The following is a 16,996-nucleotide window of genomic DNA, read 5'->3' on the forward strand; positions in this document are numbered from 1 at the left end:
GTCCTCTCTGGAATGGCAATCCACGCCCACATTCTTTCCTTATTAATACGGCTTCATAAGGCCAACTATACAGGTGGGGTGATCTGTGGCAGCTTACTGACAAAATCCCAGTGTTCAGGGGAGTAAGCCAAGGGTGTGTCTTTCCTCCAACTTTGTCCTCATTATATATTAATGACACTGTTCCTTTCGTACTCAAGGTGGAGGCAGATGCACCATCTATAGGCACACAAAGTTCCTGTCTTGCTATTTGCAGATGAAACCCTTTTGAGATCTAAGATCCCGAGTGGTTCTGCTCCACTTGGGGATTGGAAATCTATACTTCTAAAACTAAACTGATGTCATTCAATCCTCATATATCTTTTAAAGGGAAGGTTACACTTGGAAGTATCTCACTTGAGAAGGTGAAATCGTTTAGTAACCTTGGCCTAATGTTATCAGAGAATATGGCCTGGAAGTCACATATTGCCAAGCTGGTGTTGAAGCAAAAGCAAATTACAGGGGTTCTAATCAAGGATTTTGGCCTTTCTTACACTAAGCCGGTATGCCCAAAACTCCAGATCTACAAGGCCAAGGCTGTGAGTTCTGCTCTTTATGGTGCAGAACTGTGGGGTCATGTTAAAGCCCAAGAAATATTGCCTGTTGCGAATATCTTTCTAAGGAAGCTTGTCCACTGTGCACTCCGTTGTTTCCTCTTTTTAAGGACTTGCGCATTAAGGGTAAGCTTGCCTCTTACACTGTAGCCCTGCAGGCCGTAGTGGAAGCTGATCGCTCCCTTAGCATTCCTTGGGTCAGATACATCAAAGAGTCATTATATACGCTTGGTTTCAGCGAGCTTTGGGATCTTCCAGCTACTGCTCCCTTCCCATCAAAACATGACCTAAAAAACAGTATTGGAAGGTGGCAGACTGAGGAGCTGTGTGTAGCACTCCATTCAAAATTGTCACATGACTTTGTTGGTCTGAAAGATGTGTGCAGATATGAGGCATTCTGGGATGCAATTTCGGGCCCTAAAGACAGGAAGTTGTATTTCCAGTTTTGTGTTGGAACTTTACTATTAAGATCGTTTACTAGCCATTGGTCATCTGAGGGGGTAATTACTAGTCCAACCTACAATGCTCCTGTCGAAAACCTGCCTCATGTTTTATTCGTTTGCCCTGTTTATGCAACCCCTTGTAGGAAATGGCTTGCCCCTGCCTCTAGATTGTTGGGTGTTCACAGGATCTTTGTTGCTCTTTGAATTCTTAGATCAGACCCTCACCTGGCACTGGCTACTGCCATTGCCAAGTTTCTTGCAGCCATGTGGATTCTCAGAGCGAAAATTGTAGCCCCACTTGTGATGTGTTTCTAGGAATAGTTATATGCACTGAAGAACGTTTAAGATGAGTATTAAGGTTCTTAGGCTTTTACAAAATGTACTGCAATGATTTTATTGTTATACCTATTTTTCTATTTATTTTTTCGTATTGTCATGTGCTTTTATGGCTCTAGTGACCGAATTAAAGTTTTTTTAAATGAAACAAAGTAAAACATCATCAGCATAAAGGGAGATCTTATTCCTCCGTCTAACGCAGACAACACACTAAGGGGTCTTGCCTTATCCAGGCCGCCAGCGGCTCCAGGACCTGGGCAAATATTAGAGGTAAGAGTAGGCAGCCTTGTCTGGTGCCCCACTGAAGCTGGAACACTCTAGATGTACCCCCATTTACAGTGATTTGAGCCAGTGGTTCAGTGTAGAGAAGATGGATTCACGTGGGCCAAATCCAAACTTTGTCAGTACTGCAAACATAAACGGTCACTCGACCGTCTTGGACGTCATGCACGCATCAAGCGACAACACCAGGGCATTCTCGCAAAGTATCGCAGCACGCCCCAGGACCCCATGCAGCAGCCGTATATTCAGCGCTGTATTATGTCCCGGCATAAAGCCTGATTGGTCTGGGTGGATCAATGACTTGATAACTCTGACTAAATGGGACGCAATCTCTCTGTTGCGGCTCAGTGTCATTGTCCCCGAGCTGCACCAGGCCAGTGTTCTCCTGTTGCTTAGAGTGCCTGCGTCACAGGTATCCAGCAGCCATCCGCCATCCATCTAGCCAGTCCCATGTTTCTTCCGGTGTGAAGAAATACCAGGTTTTGCCTTCTGGAACCACTTGGAGCCTCACTGGAAAAATCTGAGTACTTGATTACTCATTCACAAAGTGCTTTCTTGACTTTAATGAAACTGCGCTACATTTTCTGGACCTGGATTGTGAAATCCGGAAAGAAAGTGATATTGGCATTTTCGTAGATGAGCAGTTGTGCACCAAGGGCTGTCTGCAATATGACATTTCAATCTCTGTAAACAAGAATGTGAGTAATTACTGGGAGAGGCAGTGCTCCCAGTTTTGGCAGGGCGCCCGGACATGATGAGCATGCTCCACTGAAATGTACTTGAAAAGACCCAGGGATGGAGCCGTTTGAGTATGAGATCTTCCATAAAGAATTCAAACACGAGTCCCTCTCCTCGCTTGGGTACTCCTATTATACGGACATTGTTAAGTCTCCAACAACGGTCATTGTCCTCTAAACACTCTTCAATGATTTTAGTGGTTGCTCACAATTCTTTGACTTGAGTTTGCAGGGCTCTTTAGTCAGTCTTTTTGGTGGTGATGGACTCCTCTGCCATCCTAGTTTCCATCTTGCGGAGGTCTGCTCTTAATAGCATGACCTCTGTTGAAACAGAGTCAATTTTGAGCTCTAGAGATGTCCGCACTCCTTAGATAGCAGCTAAAATGCCATGGAGTGTAAGATAATTGTTGTCACAGGGACCGGGGTGTGCGGAGGTTCGTATCACCATGGCTCCTGTTGCAGCTGGCATAGCTTTAGTGAAGGTATACTTCTTCAATTTGGTTTGATGAGCTTCCTCCGCCCTTTCCCACTGGTCACCATGTATGAGTGACTGGAGTAATGTTGGGCCGTCACAAGGGGGGAGAGGGGAACCACTCCTGGTAATCGCCGCCATCTGCCTGGGGAGGATCACAACGAAAGTCCAGCCTCCTGCAGCCTGTCTACTTTTCTGTGGCCTACTCCCCAGTCCCAGCCAGCCCTTAGGTCAGGCGTCCCAGGACCTTTTTACCAGGGAAAGGAGGACTGCCAAGTGGTTAGGTAGACCTGACTGCGCTGGTATTCAGGGACGGGCTCCGCCACCCACAACCATAAAGCTTACTATGATAAGAGCCAGTCGCCATGGGACCCCTAAGCCGGTCACAATGGTCAACTCACTGTAGGGATGCCGAATGAGGCCCTCCCAGCATCGGTCAGGTTGGGGCACACAGGTGTCAGCAGTTCTCTGAGGGGCACACCTGAACATCAGTCCCCCACCAATTAAGGCGGCCAGCGTGGCCATGCCATCCAACTTGTCTCCCCAGTACTCACTGCAGGCCTGCTCTTAATCTAAAGCTGTAAGCACCCTGGGGCACCAAAATCAAGCATGCCGCATCTGTCTTGGCAGCAACCTTCAATACCTTACCTTGCTGTCTGGATGAGGAGTTATCTGTATGGATAGTAGGGGGAATATGGTTTTGAAGGGCTGGAGTCACGATAGTGAGTGGCCATTTTCTTCGGCAGTCGGCCATGCCCCCAAGGTACAAAGTTATTAATCACTGGAAGTTTACAGAGGACTGACATTTCATCAAGTACGTGGTGCACAGGGCGAGGTAGGAGAATTCCATTCTTTGGAAAGTTCACCTGATCTAGGACTTGTATACTGACCATTGTCAAGGCCAAGCGCAGGGTAAAATTAGGACATAAAGGAGTAGCAAATATTTTGTGCACATGCTGTTTTTAAGTTGAAAAAGATAAATTAGAGTAACAAAAGGACAACATGAGTGCCCTATTCTGTTTAATATTGGTACCAAACAAAGGTAAAGTGAGTAGGGTCTCAATACCTAAACAACAGAGAGGTGGAGGATGTCAACAGGAGCAGATTAGAAGAGTCACTTCTGTTAACAATAATATAAGTGGCTCTAAGAAAAACAAAGCGGTACGTAGGCCCAAACAGAGTGAACCTTTTACTTCAAACACTTCTCCCTTGGTAAAGTCATTAAAGGACTTTGTGGGTAAGCACTACAAGGGCAACATGAGCCCGGAACAAAAGAATGTAGGACTAACAATAGGATCCCATTTATGTGAAGGAAACAGTCTTTTTTTACTAGTATCAGGTTCAGCTCTAGGGCAGGCATCCGTTACTGAGTGCAATGGATATGGAAGACTAACAAGGCTCACCGAAACCCAGATTGTCCTCATCACCGCGCTTCTTTACAATCCCAATTGAGGAATACCTACAACAACAGGAAATTGGGGATATGGCTGAAAATCCAGCTGGTTTAATAAGAAAACAATAACAGGTGCCAAATAACTATCAAGTAATACCGATGAGATCTCCTAGATAACTGGTACTTCGAATAAAGATAGCGTTGGAATAGATGACCCACATTATTCATTGAACCGTGAAACGTCAGCTTCCTCTTTGCTGGACTTAATGTTGCTGTAAAGTTATACTATTAATTAATGTTTTAAAACCTGAAAAATCAGACCGACAGACAACAGCATCAAAACTAAAACAAATTAATATATGTATGCCATCGTCAGTGACAGCAACCAAGAGAAAGGATTAGAGTTTACTGTATACGTGACAGCAGAACTACTGATAAGAGAAGCATCCACTTCGGTATACACCTCTAAATGGCTGATGCAAATTAAAAAATAATTGTCACACACACACACACACACACACACAGCTTCTAAAAGTTGTATCCCACGTACCAGAAGAATTAATAGTAGAGTAAAGAGATACTGCAAGGGTAGCACAGGGAAGGGGAATTTAAAATACCCTAAAATTGATGAGCACAAAATAATGCCTATTCAAATACAAATGCTAAACAAACGTCTGCAGAAAAAAAGACCTGGATGTATGGCATAATAAAGTAAGCCAGAGCAACTATCAATGAATTTAGGGCCAAGTACATTGAAAACTGGTATCAAAATCTTTCCAGTTAATGCAAATATAGGCAGGAGAGGAAGACACCATATTTCTACCTTGGATAAGTTAGATTTTAAGGAACATGGTATGGTTGGAAGACGGATCAGAGAAAAAGTTTACATAATAAAAAGGGGCTCAAGCTGAGAAGAATCTATGGGTCTATTTAAAGCCCCTTCAAAAGGTAAATGGTGAATGATCTAGAAAATTAAATCCATTAAACAGGTTACAATTGCTTTATGCTTTTGCTATATCCCCAAGCCTGAAACACTCTCTTCTAAGGACATAAAAAAGGTAGGCTTTGTTGGGAGTAAAACAGGAAATGAGGTAACTAAGGGCTCTTTTTGTGAGCCCCTTGCACCACAGAGGCTCACTTTTTGTGGCACTCCGGTGGGGCAAACTATAAAATCATATCTATGAGGCCACTTTGCATAGTTTTGAATGGTCTCATAGATATGGAGGAAGGCAAGGCAGCGCAAATCGCTGTGTTGCCTTATTCTGCGCTCAGGAGGCGTTCCATGTGCATTTCAAGAGGTATTCCCATGCAACACCCATGGATTTTAATGCTTCCCCAGATTTACAAAACCATGTAAACCTGAGGATGCACCAAAACCTTCTGCCTCTGAGGTGAGGTATAACAAGAAGAAATAACTTTATTTCTCCTCGTTTTTTCCTCTTTCCGTGTGTGCTGCATTCTGAAAGAAGAGGAAAACGGCTCTCAGGATTGTTTTTGTGCAACAGGAGCACCTTCCTGCACAAAAACAATCCTGCCGACAACACAGCTCCCTTGCACCATTGTGAAAGGGTGCTTGCGTTAGCATTAGGCTGCCGAAAGGTCACCAGCACAGAGGAAAGGACAGGAATGCACCCTACTGGATAATAGAGTGCATTCCAGACCTTTTACTTTGGCCTAGGGCAGCGCAGCAAGGTTTTACTGTTCTCAGAGTTAGTAAAAGAAAAGCTCTGCAAAAGGAAGAGGGTGCAATATTAAATCATGCTATCAAATTCACATCGGACAAAGACATTTTAAAATGATAATCTATTGATAAAAATGTCCTCAAGTACCATACAGGACTGGGAAAAAAATAAAGTAAATCTATCTGACCATGAAAACCCAAGAAGGCAGAGACAAGACGGGTAGATTGTGAAATTAAAGGTTCTGCGAAAGTCACAGTTCCCCAATAAGATTATGATAGGGTGTAGGAGGCTGGCCTGGCTTGTAGTGGGTACCAAGGGGTACAGTACACTCTGTACCAGGTCCAGTTATCCCTTATTAGTGTAGAAGAGGTGTTTCTAGGAGCTTAGGCTGATCGAAGGTAGCTATAGCAGAGCAGCTTAGGCTCAACTAGGAGACATGCAAAGCTCCTACTATACAACTGGTGTCATATGCACAATATCATAAAAAAACACAATACACAGATATACTAAAAATAAAGGTACTTTATTTTTATGACAATATGCCAAAAGTATCTCAGTGAGTACCCTCAGTATGAAGATGCCAAATATATACAAGATATATGTACACAATACCAAAAATATGTAGTAATAGCAAAAGGAAGTAATGCAAGCAGTGTAAAGTTACAATAGATTGCAATAGGAGCACATAGGCATAGGGGCGACACAAACCATATATTCCAAAAGTGGAATGCGAACCACAAATGGACTCCAAACCTATGTGAGCTTGTAGAGGGTCGCTGGGACTGTAAGAAAACAGTGAGGGTTAGAAAAATAGCCCACCCCAAGACCCTGACAAGTAGGTGTAAAGTGCACCTATAACCCCCAGAGAGCACAGAAGTCGTGATAGGGGGTTTCTGCAAGGAAGACCAACACCAGCAAAGCAACCAAAGTGGATTTCCGGACCTGAGTACCTGTGGAACAAGGGGACCAAGTCCAAGAGTCGCGACAATGTCGAGAGTGGGCAGATGCCCAGGAAATGCCAGCTGAGGGTGCAAAGAAGCTGCCACCGGATGGTAGAAGCTGTGGATTCTGCAAGAACGAAGAGGGCTAGGAAGGATGGATGTCCCACGTCGTGAAGAAGCTTGCAGAGGTGTTCCCACGCAGAAAGACCGCAAACAAGCCTTGCTAGTTGCAAGGGTCGCGGTTAGGGTTTTTGGATGCTGCTGTGGCCCAGAAGGGACCAGGATGTCGCCACTTGGAAGAGGAGTGAACCGGAGTCCACCCGAAGACACAAAAGGGAGTCCCACGACGCCGGAGGACAACTCAGAAGGTTGTGCACTGCAGGTTAGAGTGTCGGGGACCCAGGCTTGGCTGTGCACGAAGGAAATCCTGGAAGAGTGCACAGGAGCTGGAGCAGCTGCAAATCACGCGGTACTCAGCAATACAGTCTAGCGTGGTGAGGCAAGGACTTACCTCCACCAAACTTGGACTGAAGAGTCACTGGACTGTGGGAGTCACTTGGACAGAGTTGCTGAGTTCCAGGGACCACGCTCGTCGTGCTGAGAGGGGACCCAGAGGACCAGTGATGCAGTCTTTTGTTGCCTGCGGTTGCAGGGGGAGGATTGCGTCGTCCCACAGGAGATTTCTTCAGAGCTCCTGGTGCAAGAAGGAGGCAGGCTACCCCCAGAGCATGCACCACCAGGAAACAGGTGAGAATCAGCGATACAAGGTTGCAGTAGTCGTCTTTGCTACTTTGTTGCGGTTTTGCAGGCGTCCTGAGCAGTCAGCGGTAGATCCTTTGGCAGAAGATGAAGAGAGAGATGCAGAGGAACTCTGGTGAGCTCTTGCATTCGGTATCTGAAGAATTCCCCAAAGCAGAGACCCTAAATAGCCAGAAAAGGAGGTTTGGCTACTTAGGAAGGAGGATAGGCTAGTAACACAGGTAAGAGCCTATCAAAAAGAGTCTCTGACGTCACCTGCTGGCACTGGCCACTCAGAGCAGTCCAGTGTGCCAGCAACACCTCTGTTTCCAAGATGGCAGAGGTCTGGAGCATACTGGAGGAGCTCTGGGCACCTCCCCTGGGAGCTGCAGTTCAGGGGAGTGGTCACTCCCCTTTCCTTTATCCAGTTTCGCGCCAGAGCAGGGCTGGGGGATCCCTGAACCGGTGTAGACTGGCTTATGCAGAGATGGGCACCATCTGTGCCCATCAAAGCATTTCCAGAGGCTGGGGGAGGCTACTCCTCCCCAGCCATCACACCTAATTCCGATGGGAGAGGATGTAACACCCTCTCTCTGAGGAAGTCCTTTGTTCTGCCTTCCTGAGCCAGGCCTGGCTGGACCCCAGGAGGGCAGAAACCTGTCTGAGGGGTTGGCAGCAGCTGCAGTGAAACCCCGGGAAAGGCAGTTTGGCAGTACCCGGGTCTGTGCTAGAGACTCGTGGGATCATAGAATTGTCTCCCCAATGCCAGAATGGCATTGGGGTGACAATTCCATGATCTTAGACATGTTACATGGCCATGTTCGGAGTTACCATTTTGACGCTATACATAGGTAGTGACCTATGTATAGTGCACGCGTGTAATAGTGTCCCCGCACTCACAAAGTCCGGGGAAATTGCCCTGAACGATGTGGGGGCACCTTGGCTAGTGCCAGGGTGCCCACACACTAAGTAACTTAACTTAGCACCCAACCTTCACCAGGTGAAGGTTAGACATATAGGTGACTTATAAGTTACTTAAGTGCAGTGGTAAATGGCTGTGAAATAACGTGGACGTTATTTCACTCAGGCTGCAATGGCAGGCCTGTGTAAGAATTGTCAGAGCTCCCTATAGGTGGCAAAAGAAATGCTGCAGCCCATGGGGATCTCCTGGAACCCCAATACCCTGGGTACCTCAGTACCATATACCAGGGAATTATAAGGGTGTTCCAGTATGCCAATGTAAATTGGTGAAATTGGTGAATAGCCTGTTAGTGACAATTTGGAAAGAAATGAGAGAGGATAACCGCTGAGGTTCTGGTTAGCAGAGCCTCAGTGAGACAGTTAGTCATAACACAGGTAACACATACAGGGCACACTTATGAGCACTAAAACAACACATATACAGTGAAATATGGGGGTAACATGCCAGGCAAGATGGTACTTTCCTACAAAGGGGTAAACATAATTATACAGATTCGAACTGATGTTCTTGTTTGTCCTTCACTAACGAAATAGAAAAGGAGTTTTTTGATAACTTGAGTGACATAAATTAGGATATTGCCACTTCGAAAGGATTATCAATACTCCTCTGGAATAAGCATGGCCTGAAAAAAAATACCCATTTAAGGAATTTTCAACATTATTACTCATTGGTATGGGATCTTATGCTTCTAGGAGACTTGGTTGCAGAAAGATACACCCCGCCAGTTAATGGATTTTTGCAAGTTAGTTAAAGAGCTACAAAACAGCTCAGGCTAACCCTTAGAAGGTAAGCTGACTCTTATATCTACTATAGTTGTATGTAATGTGTCTGTGGTAAAGGATAAGGGGAAAAGGATTTTGGCATGCAGAACACATTTGTATAACATTGCACCTAACCCTGAATTCATAATTGTTATTATATTTATGCAACAAACGCATATGATAATGAAGCTCAACTGGTCATTTTTTTGGAAGATTTTACTAGGATATTATACCACATAATCTTTTAATTTGATTTTGTTGTTGTGTAATTTTAATGATACACTAGATCCACGTAAGAGCGTTCCACGGTTTAAGGACATTTGTTATTGGCATATAACATTAGTTCTCCAAATTTTCCAGTTAGTTAACTGATGACTCTGGATACTGCATTGTTAAATTTTCTGTCCACAAATGGCTTATTTTGAACAAATGGTTTTGCCAGTTCTGACAGACCAGCTAGGAAAACTATTATAAATGGTTTGCAATAGATTGTTTTATTGCATGCTTGGTTTTTTAACCGGGTTGAGCACTTTGAAGACCTGCAAATGGAAAGGAGTGATAGGCCCCTACATTTAGAAATAAATACGCGGGTCCATTCTGCAAGAGACAAGATTATCCCTTTACAAGTGGACTTCCATAAGCGCCTTTCTACAAGGAAAACAGAAAAGCATTTACTCCTGTTGGTGACGTTTCAATAGCAACAAAATTTAATCTGGGAGGATGAAGTTCAGGTCGACTTCATAAATCGGGACAATAATACAACTGAGCAGGTGGTTTTATGAATAAAGGATGAATTTAAAATTGACAGGCAAAGAGAGCAGGAAAAGAATTTGGAAAAGAGGAAGAAAATTGTATGGTTTGGTGAAGGATGTAGACAACTACAAGGTAAGACAATGAAATGGGAAGGAAGGAATAAGTTGAGGTAGGAATGTGGCAAACGTTCTCCTTGATAAAACGCAAAAAAAAACAACCTATAAGACTAATCCTGAAAAAACAAAAAACTGCATCTTATGGAAAATGTTGGAAAAATATTAATTTAATGGATTCTAAAATGTTAAATAAACTTCTGGAAGTTGGTACAAGGGATGGGAAAGGAGTTAAGGAAGTTTAGGCATTAGGTTTGAGAAGACATACGGGTAACCTATCTGGAGGACATAGATTCTAACTGCTATATTGACACACCACGTAATGAAAGTTTTCTAATCGAAAAGGAGATAGCATCCCAGTTTTGACTCTTGGTTATAAAAGAGACCACAATGATTCTAAAAATAATGAGAGCAGACGGTCCTGCTAACTTTACGGCAATTATAATGAAAACAAATGTTGATTGGTGGACTAGGAAGTATTAGCTGGTATTTAAAAAAATAAAATAAAGACAAGAATATTCACCGTAAGCTGGAGGGAGCTATCATAAAGCCCATATTTAAGAAAAATGAGGTGATCACCCCCCTAACATTATAGGCAGATAACTTTATTAGAGATGGGGGGAAATTATTTTCTAAACCCATCTTGGGCCTGCTGCAAGAATGGACAGAACCAAAAATATAATTCCCATTGAAACAAGAGGTTTTAAAGTTAGGCACCCCACTGTTGATCAGTGTTTTAGTTTGTGGTCTTTAGCACAAACGTCCACAGACCTAAGAGGTATATTATTTTGTTGTTTCGCTGACTTTCGCTTTGCATTTCATTTGGTGGACTGAAAAAAGCTATGGGAAACGTTTGTAAAATATGTAATTCCGAATGGTCTCCTACTGCCCGATGTCTCCGAGGGTAGTGAGCCCAGTTCTGTTCCACCCCCTAAAGCAGGACCATGTGCTGCAGCCAGCACCAACCCACAAGGGGGTAAGCTGTGTGAGTGTCTTGTCCCATCCTGTAAAGCACAAGGCCACTTGCCTTGCCCTGATAACCACTACGGTCCGGCGAGGAAGGTGGTGGCTCACAACCCCACAACAGAATCTAGAAGCTGGCAAGCGGGTTCCAACCTATAGGCTAGATCGTCCCAACCCCCTGGATGTGACCTGTGCATTAGGGAGATATTTATTAGCAGTGACAGTATTTTTTAAAAGGTTTAATTAATTGGGTTTGTGCTATAGGATTATATTATTTTTTAAATTAATATGTATTTGGTGCCATTTCTAAACAACGTCTATTGGTTTGTTTTTAATGTATTAAACATTGATTTTGTGTATGGTTCGTGGGAATGTTTGAAGACCAAGTTCCAAATAAACATTTTTTAATTGACTGACTGACAGCATTAAGCCACAATCATAATCCTCTCTTTTGTGAATACTTAAACAACATGATTGTTTCACTCAATCAGTTTTCTGTTGTCTATTACAATAATCACTATCGTCATTATTCAGCTCTACGGTCCTGTCTATTGCGTTCACCTTTCACAAGCCTATCTGATGTTTGGTATCCTTGCTATGTTCATTTTGATTATTTCGCCACTCTTTGTGCCTTCATTTCATTTCCAGGTAACAATGCTTTTCCAGATTATTTATTCCTTCTACTTTGAAAAGCAAACTCATATTCCTAAGAGTTACCATGCCAAATGTCAAAACTATTCTGCTACACAGGACGTCTTATTGCCTTAACTTAACCTAGATGTCAGGCACATAAAATAGAAAGGCCTCAGCTAGGTTAAACCTGGAAAACGAAGAGCATTTCATTACTATAAACACAATATAGCAATTATTTTTTCTTGAGCCCCTTGTTTATCGCCCGCCCTCTTTTTAAAAATATTTTTTTCTTTTGAGGACTGGGAAGCACTTTGGTGCTCATTACGACTTCGGCGGGGAAGACCGCCAATTGCCATTCTGCTGGTCGCCAAAAGACCTCCAGCACGGCGGTCCTCAGACCACCATATTACGACTGGTGGTGGCTTTCCTCCATTTTCCAGGAGGAAAACCGCCAGCAGTCATACTGGCGGTCTTGGTCTGGTGGTGGTTGCACTGTGGACACCGCCACGCCAACAAAACATCCCCCGCCGTATTTCAATTAGAAAAACAGTGTGGCAGTGTTTGTTGGTGGGGTGCTGGTGGCGGTGCAAGCGCCAGGACACATTCCCTCCTGGACGACCACCTCGATGACCAGGTAAGGTGACCGTCCAAAAGGGGATGGTGTTTGTGCGCGCGTGTGTGTATGGATTGGGAGGGGGGGGGGGGTGGGAGTGTGTGTGTGTGTGCGCAAGTGTAAGGGTGTTGTAAGTGTGAGTGAGTGAGCATCAGGGTGTGCATGCGTGTGTGTCAGTGTGTGCGTGTATGCGGGGGTGGGGGGTAAGTACGGGGAGTGTGGGGCGTTATTAAGGGGAGCAGGGGGGTGGGGGGTGAGAATGTTGTAAGGGAAGGAGGGGTGAGGAGCTCTTGGATGTAGGGTGGGGTGGGGGAGTCGTCGACTGGCACCAGGAATGCAAATTCCTGTCACCGGTAGCCTTTCCATCAGGGTTTTTGTGGCAGTGCTACCGCCACGAAAATCCTGGCGCAAATTGGACACAGAATACCGCTGGTGGTCTTAGGTGGACCGCTGGGTCGGAGATGCTTATCTCCCACCCAGTGGTCCGACCGCCCTGGTGGTAGGAACAGGAAAGTGGCAGTTTGGCACAGGCCAAACCACCACACTCGTAATATGGCGGTCCACACTGCCGGCGGTGGGACCGCCACTGCGAGTCTGGCGGTCTGAAGACCGCCAGACTCGTAATGAGGGCCTTAGTATCTTGTCTGTGTGTGTCACGTATAACTTTTAGCTAACTGCTCCCTTTGTTAACACCAGCAACAGAGTTGCCATATGTGCATCTTCTGTTCTTGGAGCGGATTATGTCTTCATGTCGGCTCAAATGTAACCTGAGCAAGGTAATAAAGAGAGGCCCCAATCTGAGGCAATCAACAGACTACAGTTCCCATGCTAGGCAGTGGTTCAGACATGTACAAAACACTTAAGAGATCAGCAGGGACCTGCTGGTTGCTACCATCAACAACCATTTGCAATGCAATGGGTCTCGCATTTGTTCAAATTTAGAGCTATTAGCGTTGTAAATTCCTAACTGGACTTTTCTTCCCACTTAAACTGAAAATGAAAAGTAAAACAGTTGACAAAAGAGAGCCGACTCAAAGCACCATGGCCGCAATGTGCATGAGCACGAAGGAGAGACACAAAAAGAAAAATAAGTTCACTCACAGTCAAACATATCAGCAATCGTGCAATTACCCATGTAACAGAGGCCGTCTGCAAGGCGGTAACAAAACCTCCGCAAGGAGAGACAAATGTAAAGCATTTAACGATGATACCAAGGGATTTTTGAAAGGCAAGCCCACGAATGAGTGATGGGTGTGAGGTGGGCGTGGTTAAAACCCAGAAGGTTTACAACAGGTCAAAGCGCTTGCTCGTTCGACCTAAAAAGCACCACCACTATTCAAATGACTTAAAAAAAACACTACAGCAAAGTAATAATGATAGACTCCTTCCACTATGGAATTTAGGTCCAACAGCTACCGTATACAATGTGACAATATTTGAGATCTTCAATTCTAATCTTTTGTCACAGTGATTAGATTTTCGTTCCACTGCATACATTATTTCAGAGTACACAGTCAATTGAGCAGTTGACGTAAAATCAGTCACAATCACTAAACAAAATCACTACAGACTAAGACTGCAATCATGTAATTGTGTTTTAGACCAACTGTACAACATGGAATTTAAGTGTTAAAGCTATGAAGAGTAGTAACCAAGACAGAAAATACTTACTGAAACGCCATTACACCAGCTTCCAAAGTACACCGTGTTGGAGACTGCTCATTCAGCTTACGGAAAAGTTGTTTGGCCTGACTCTGGTATTGTTGCAAATCCCGCCCTGACTAAAATAGAAACAATTTATTTTAGAATTTTATCTTATATCCTCAAAATAACCGCATATGACCTTATAACTTCACAACACAATCAGCAGTACCCATCACATTAAAGAAAGCAAATCAAGGTTCCTTATCAGTAAGGTAGGGATACACAAAAATAATGGCATGCTAAGTCAAAGAAAAAAATATCCCAAAATGGTGACAAATTATCTAAAAATCTTTAAAGAAACAGCCAGTCATGTGGCTTATAAGCAATTGAAGTAGCACTGTTGACCCAGTTTGTATCCTGATCTCAGTAGTGATCTGTGCATGATCCCTCTTTTTGGATTAGCAAGGGTCCCAATATATAAGCTAGAAGAGGAATTTAAATACACGCATAAATAAGAACTAAGAAAACCCATGTACATTAAAGTCCAATGCATGTATGGGTGTTCAAAATAGGTCCAGGGAAACCAGATGAAGTCAGACTTTCAAGGTAGTTAATAACTATAAAAACTTCTTCGATTTTTGATTCATTACATGTAAACACGTTTTAACTATACGAACTGTGTGCTTGGCTTGCAACCACTCTCCAAACCTGAGCAGGTCGCTCCTATAATGTATGCTATTTATACATCATGCTTATGTAGGGTTGGATAACCGACCCAAATCCTAAGTATTTTTACTTTGTGTCTGTCCTTGACTATGTACATGTTACATACAATCCCTCTCCACCCCACCCCCTCCCACACACACACCCTTAACACTATCTGGATTGTTACTCTTCAGTACACAATCTGCACAAGTTCTTTGTTGTCTAATCAGGTGCAGGTTTTCTGTTCAGACAAGTGAACACCCACAAAGTTACTACACAATTTTAATTGCATGTCCTGGGCCACTATACCTGCACTTCCCTAGGTATGCCATCGTTTGCATGCACTTTTGCAAATGGTGGATATTTCACCTTCTGCAAACACAATTATAACCCTCATATTATGTGTAATTTACAAAAGCAGACATTTAAACTTTTCCAGCTGTAAGCGTAATTTAAACCAGATTAAAAATCAGTGCCTGTTGGGATGAGGTAGTAGGATGAATAAAAGCCTTTCAGTGGCCAATAAAGCTATGGAAGAAATTCACATGCTAGACATCATAATTAAATTACTTAAGTAGCACTAGTTTATTTTATGCCCACTGATGAGTAGCACAGGACAAGGGCCTATGTTTTAAACAGTTTTTGCACAAGAAAACAATCTTTCCCAAATCCAGTTGGCTCAGCTTGCATCACAGTGCTTCCAGTATAACAACTTCTACACATGCTAGCAAGATGTAACAATTTGAGACTTGTATTATAATATTAATAATAAAATGATGTTTTTTTCCCCCAAAATAAAATGTACACCAAAAAACTGTAAACCGAAAAAAATGTTTTGCTACAATGTTGTGCAACTTTAATACCCTTTATTTGAGGCATAATTTAGTATAACATATTTGATGCATGCCAATAATTGAAAATAATAATTGAGAATCTGTGTAAAACTATTATGGGCAACACAAAATAATATAGGGGTCTGTTAGACCTGTCAGCCTTAGGGTGGTCTTCCCCCAAACATTTTGCCTTACTCCTCCACATTTCTCTGATTTTGTTGTTGGCCTTAGAACTCTGTGCATTTTACCACTGCTAACGAGGGCTAAAGTGTGTGTACTCACTCCTTAAAACATGTTATCAATGGCTTGTCCCCAAATGACATTTAATGTACTTATAAGTCCCAAGTAACGTGATACTACATGTAACCAGGGCCTGTCAATTAAATACTACTAGTGGGCCCGCAGCACTTGTTGTGAACCCACTTAAGCAGCTTTCCAAACCTGTCTCAGGCCTGCCATTGCAGCTTGTGTGTGCAGTTTTAAACTGCCATTTCCACCTGGCAAAATAAACCTTTTGCCAGTCTACAACCTACCGTTTTGAAACAAATAAATCACACCTATGATAAGCCCTAAACAGCCCACAGGGCAGAATGCTATGTATTTAAAAAGTAGAACATGTAATTTTAAATTTTACATGTTCTGGTAGTGAAACACTTAAATTGATTTTTTACTAATGCAAGGCCTGCTACTCCTTAGGGTAAAATTGATGCTACCTCATTACATTTAATAAGCTGTTGCTTCCAAATGGGAAAAGGTAAAAATGTTTGGTGTCTTTGATATTTTAATGAAAAATCAGATTTTATAGTGCAGTCAGATTTGAAATTACAATTTTGAAAATAACACTTTTAGAAAGTTGGCATTTTCCTGCTCTAGCCATTTAGTACTAGCAGCCTGTCTCTGGGTCATATGACTGGGTGCAGTTTTTTAAACATTTTTTATTTATTTATTGGATATTTTTACCAAGTTGTGTACAGCACAATTGGCAGCCAGAAACAAGACTAGAACAGAAACTGAAAAGGAACAGCAAGCAAGAGTCACATGGCAACAGCAGTGTCTTGCAAGAGCGCGATGAATTTCAGGTAGTGTGAAGGGGCGCACAACGGGCATATCATTGGCATGAGCTGGGGTTTTTGGCCACAAGGAAGAGGCAAGCGAAGCGTTAGGGGGAGGCCCATCAAAAGTCCGCCCAGCACTACATAAGGTGTTTCTCATATAACCACTGGAACCCACACCTCAGAGCCAACAATTAACATATTACACTCATATGGGTCTCTCAGTGACCGCCCCCCCCCCACACACAACACCTTCCTTTTTGCCATTAGGAGTGCTAGGGTCACAAAGTGCTGGGCCTCATGTGAGTCCCTTTTGGTGAAGCCCACCTT

At 43.4% G+C, this 16,996-nt stretch overlaps 1 protein-coding gene across 1 annotated transcript in view; it reads right to left on the bottom strand.

Moving 5' to 3' along the window:
• SEC22B (SEC22 homolog B, vesicle trafficking protein) overlaps nt 1-16,996 on the bottom strand; it is a 259,272-nt gene that overhangs the window by 60,401 nt on the left and 181,875 nt on the right. The window contains exon 2 of the mRNA XM_069231074.1: nt 14,104-14,213. Within this exon, the coding sequence (XP_069087175.1) occupies nt 14,104-14,213 (110 nt within the window). The remainder of the gene's footprint in view (nt 1-14,103; nt 14,214-16,996) is intronic.

Source organism: Pleurodeles waltl, chromosome 4_2, assembly GCF_031143425.1.
Source record: "Pleurodeles waltl isolate 20211129_DDA chromosome 4_2, aPleWal1.hap1.20221129, whole genome shotgun sequence".
Lineage (NCBI taxonomy): Eukaryota > Metazoa > Chordata > Amphibia > Caudata > Salamandridae > Pleurodeles > Pleurodeles waltl.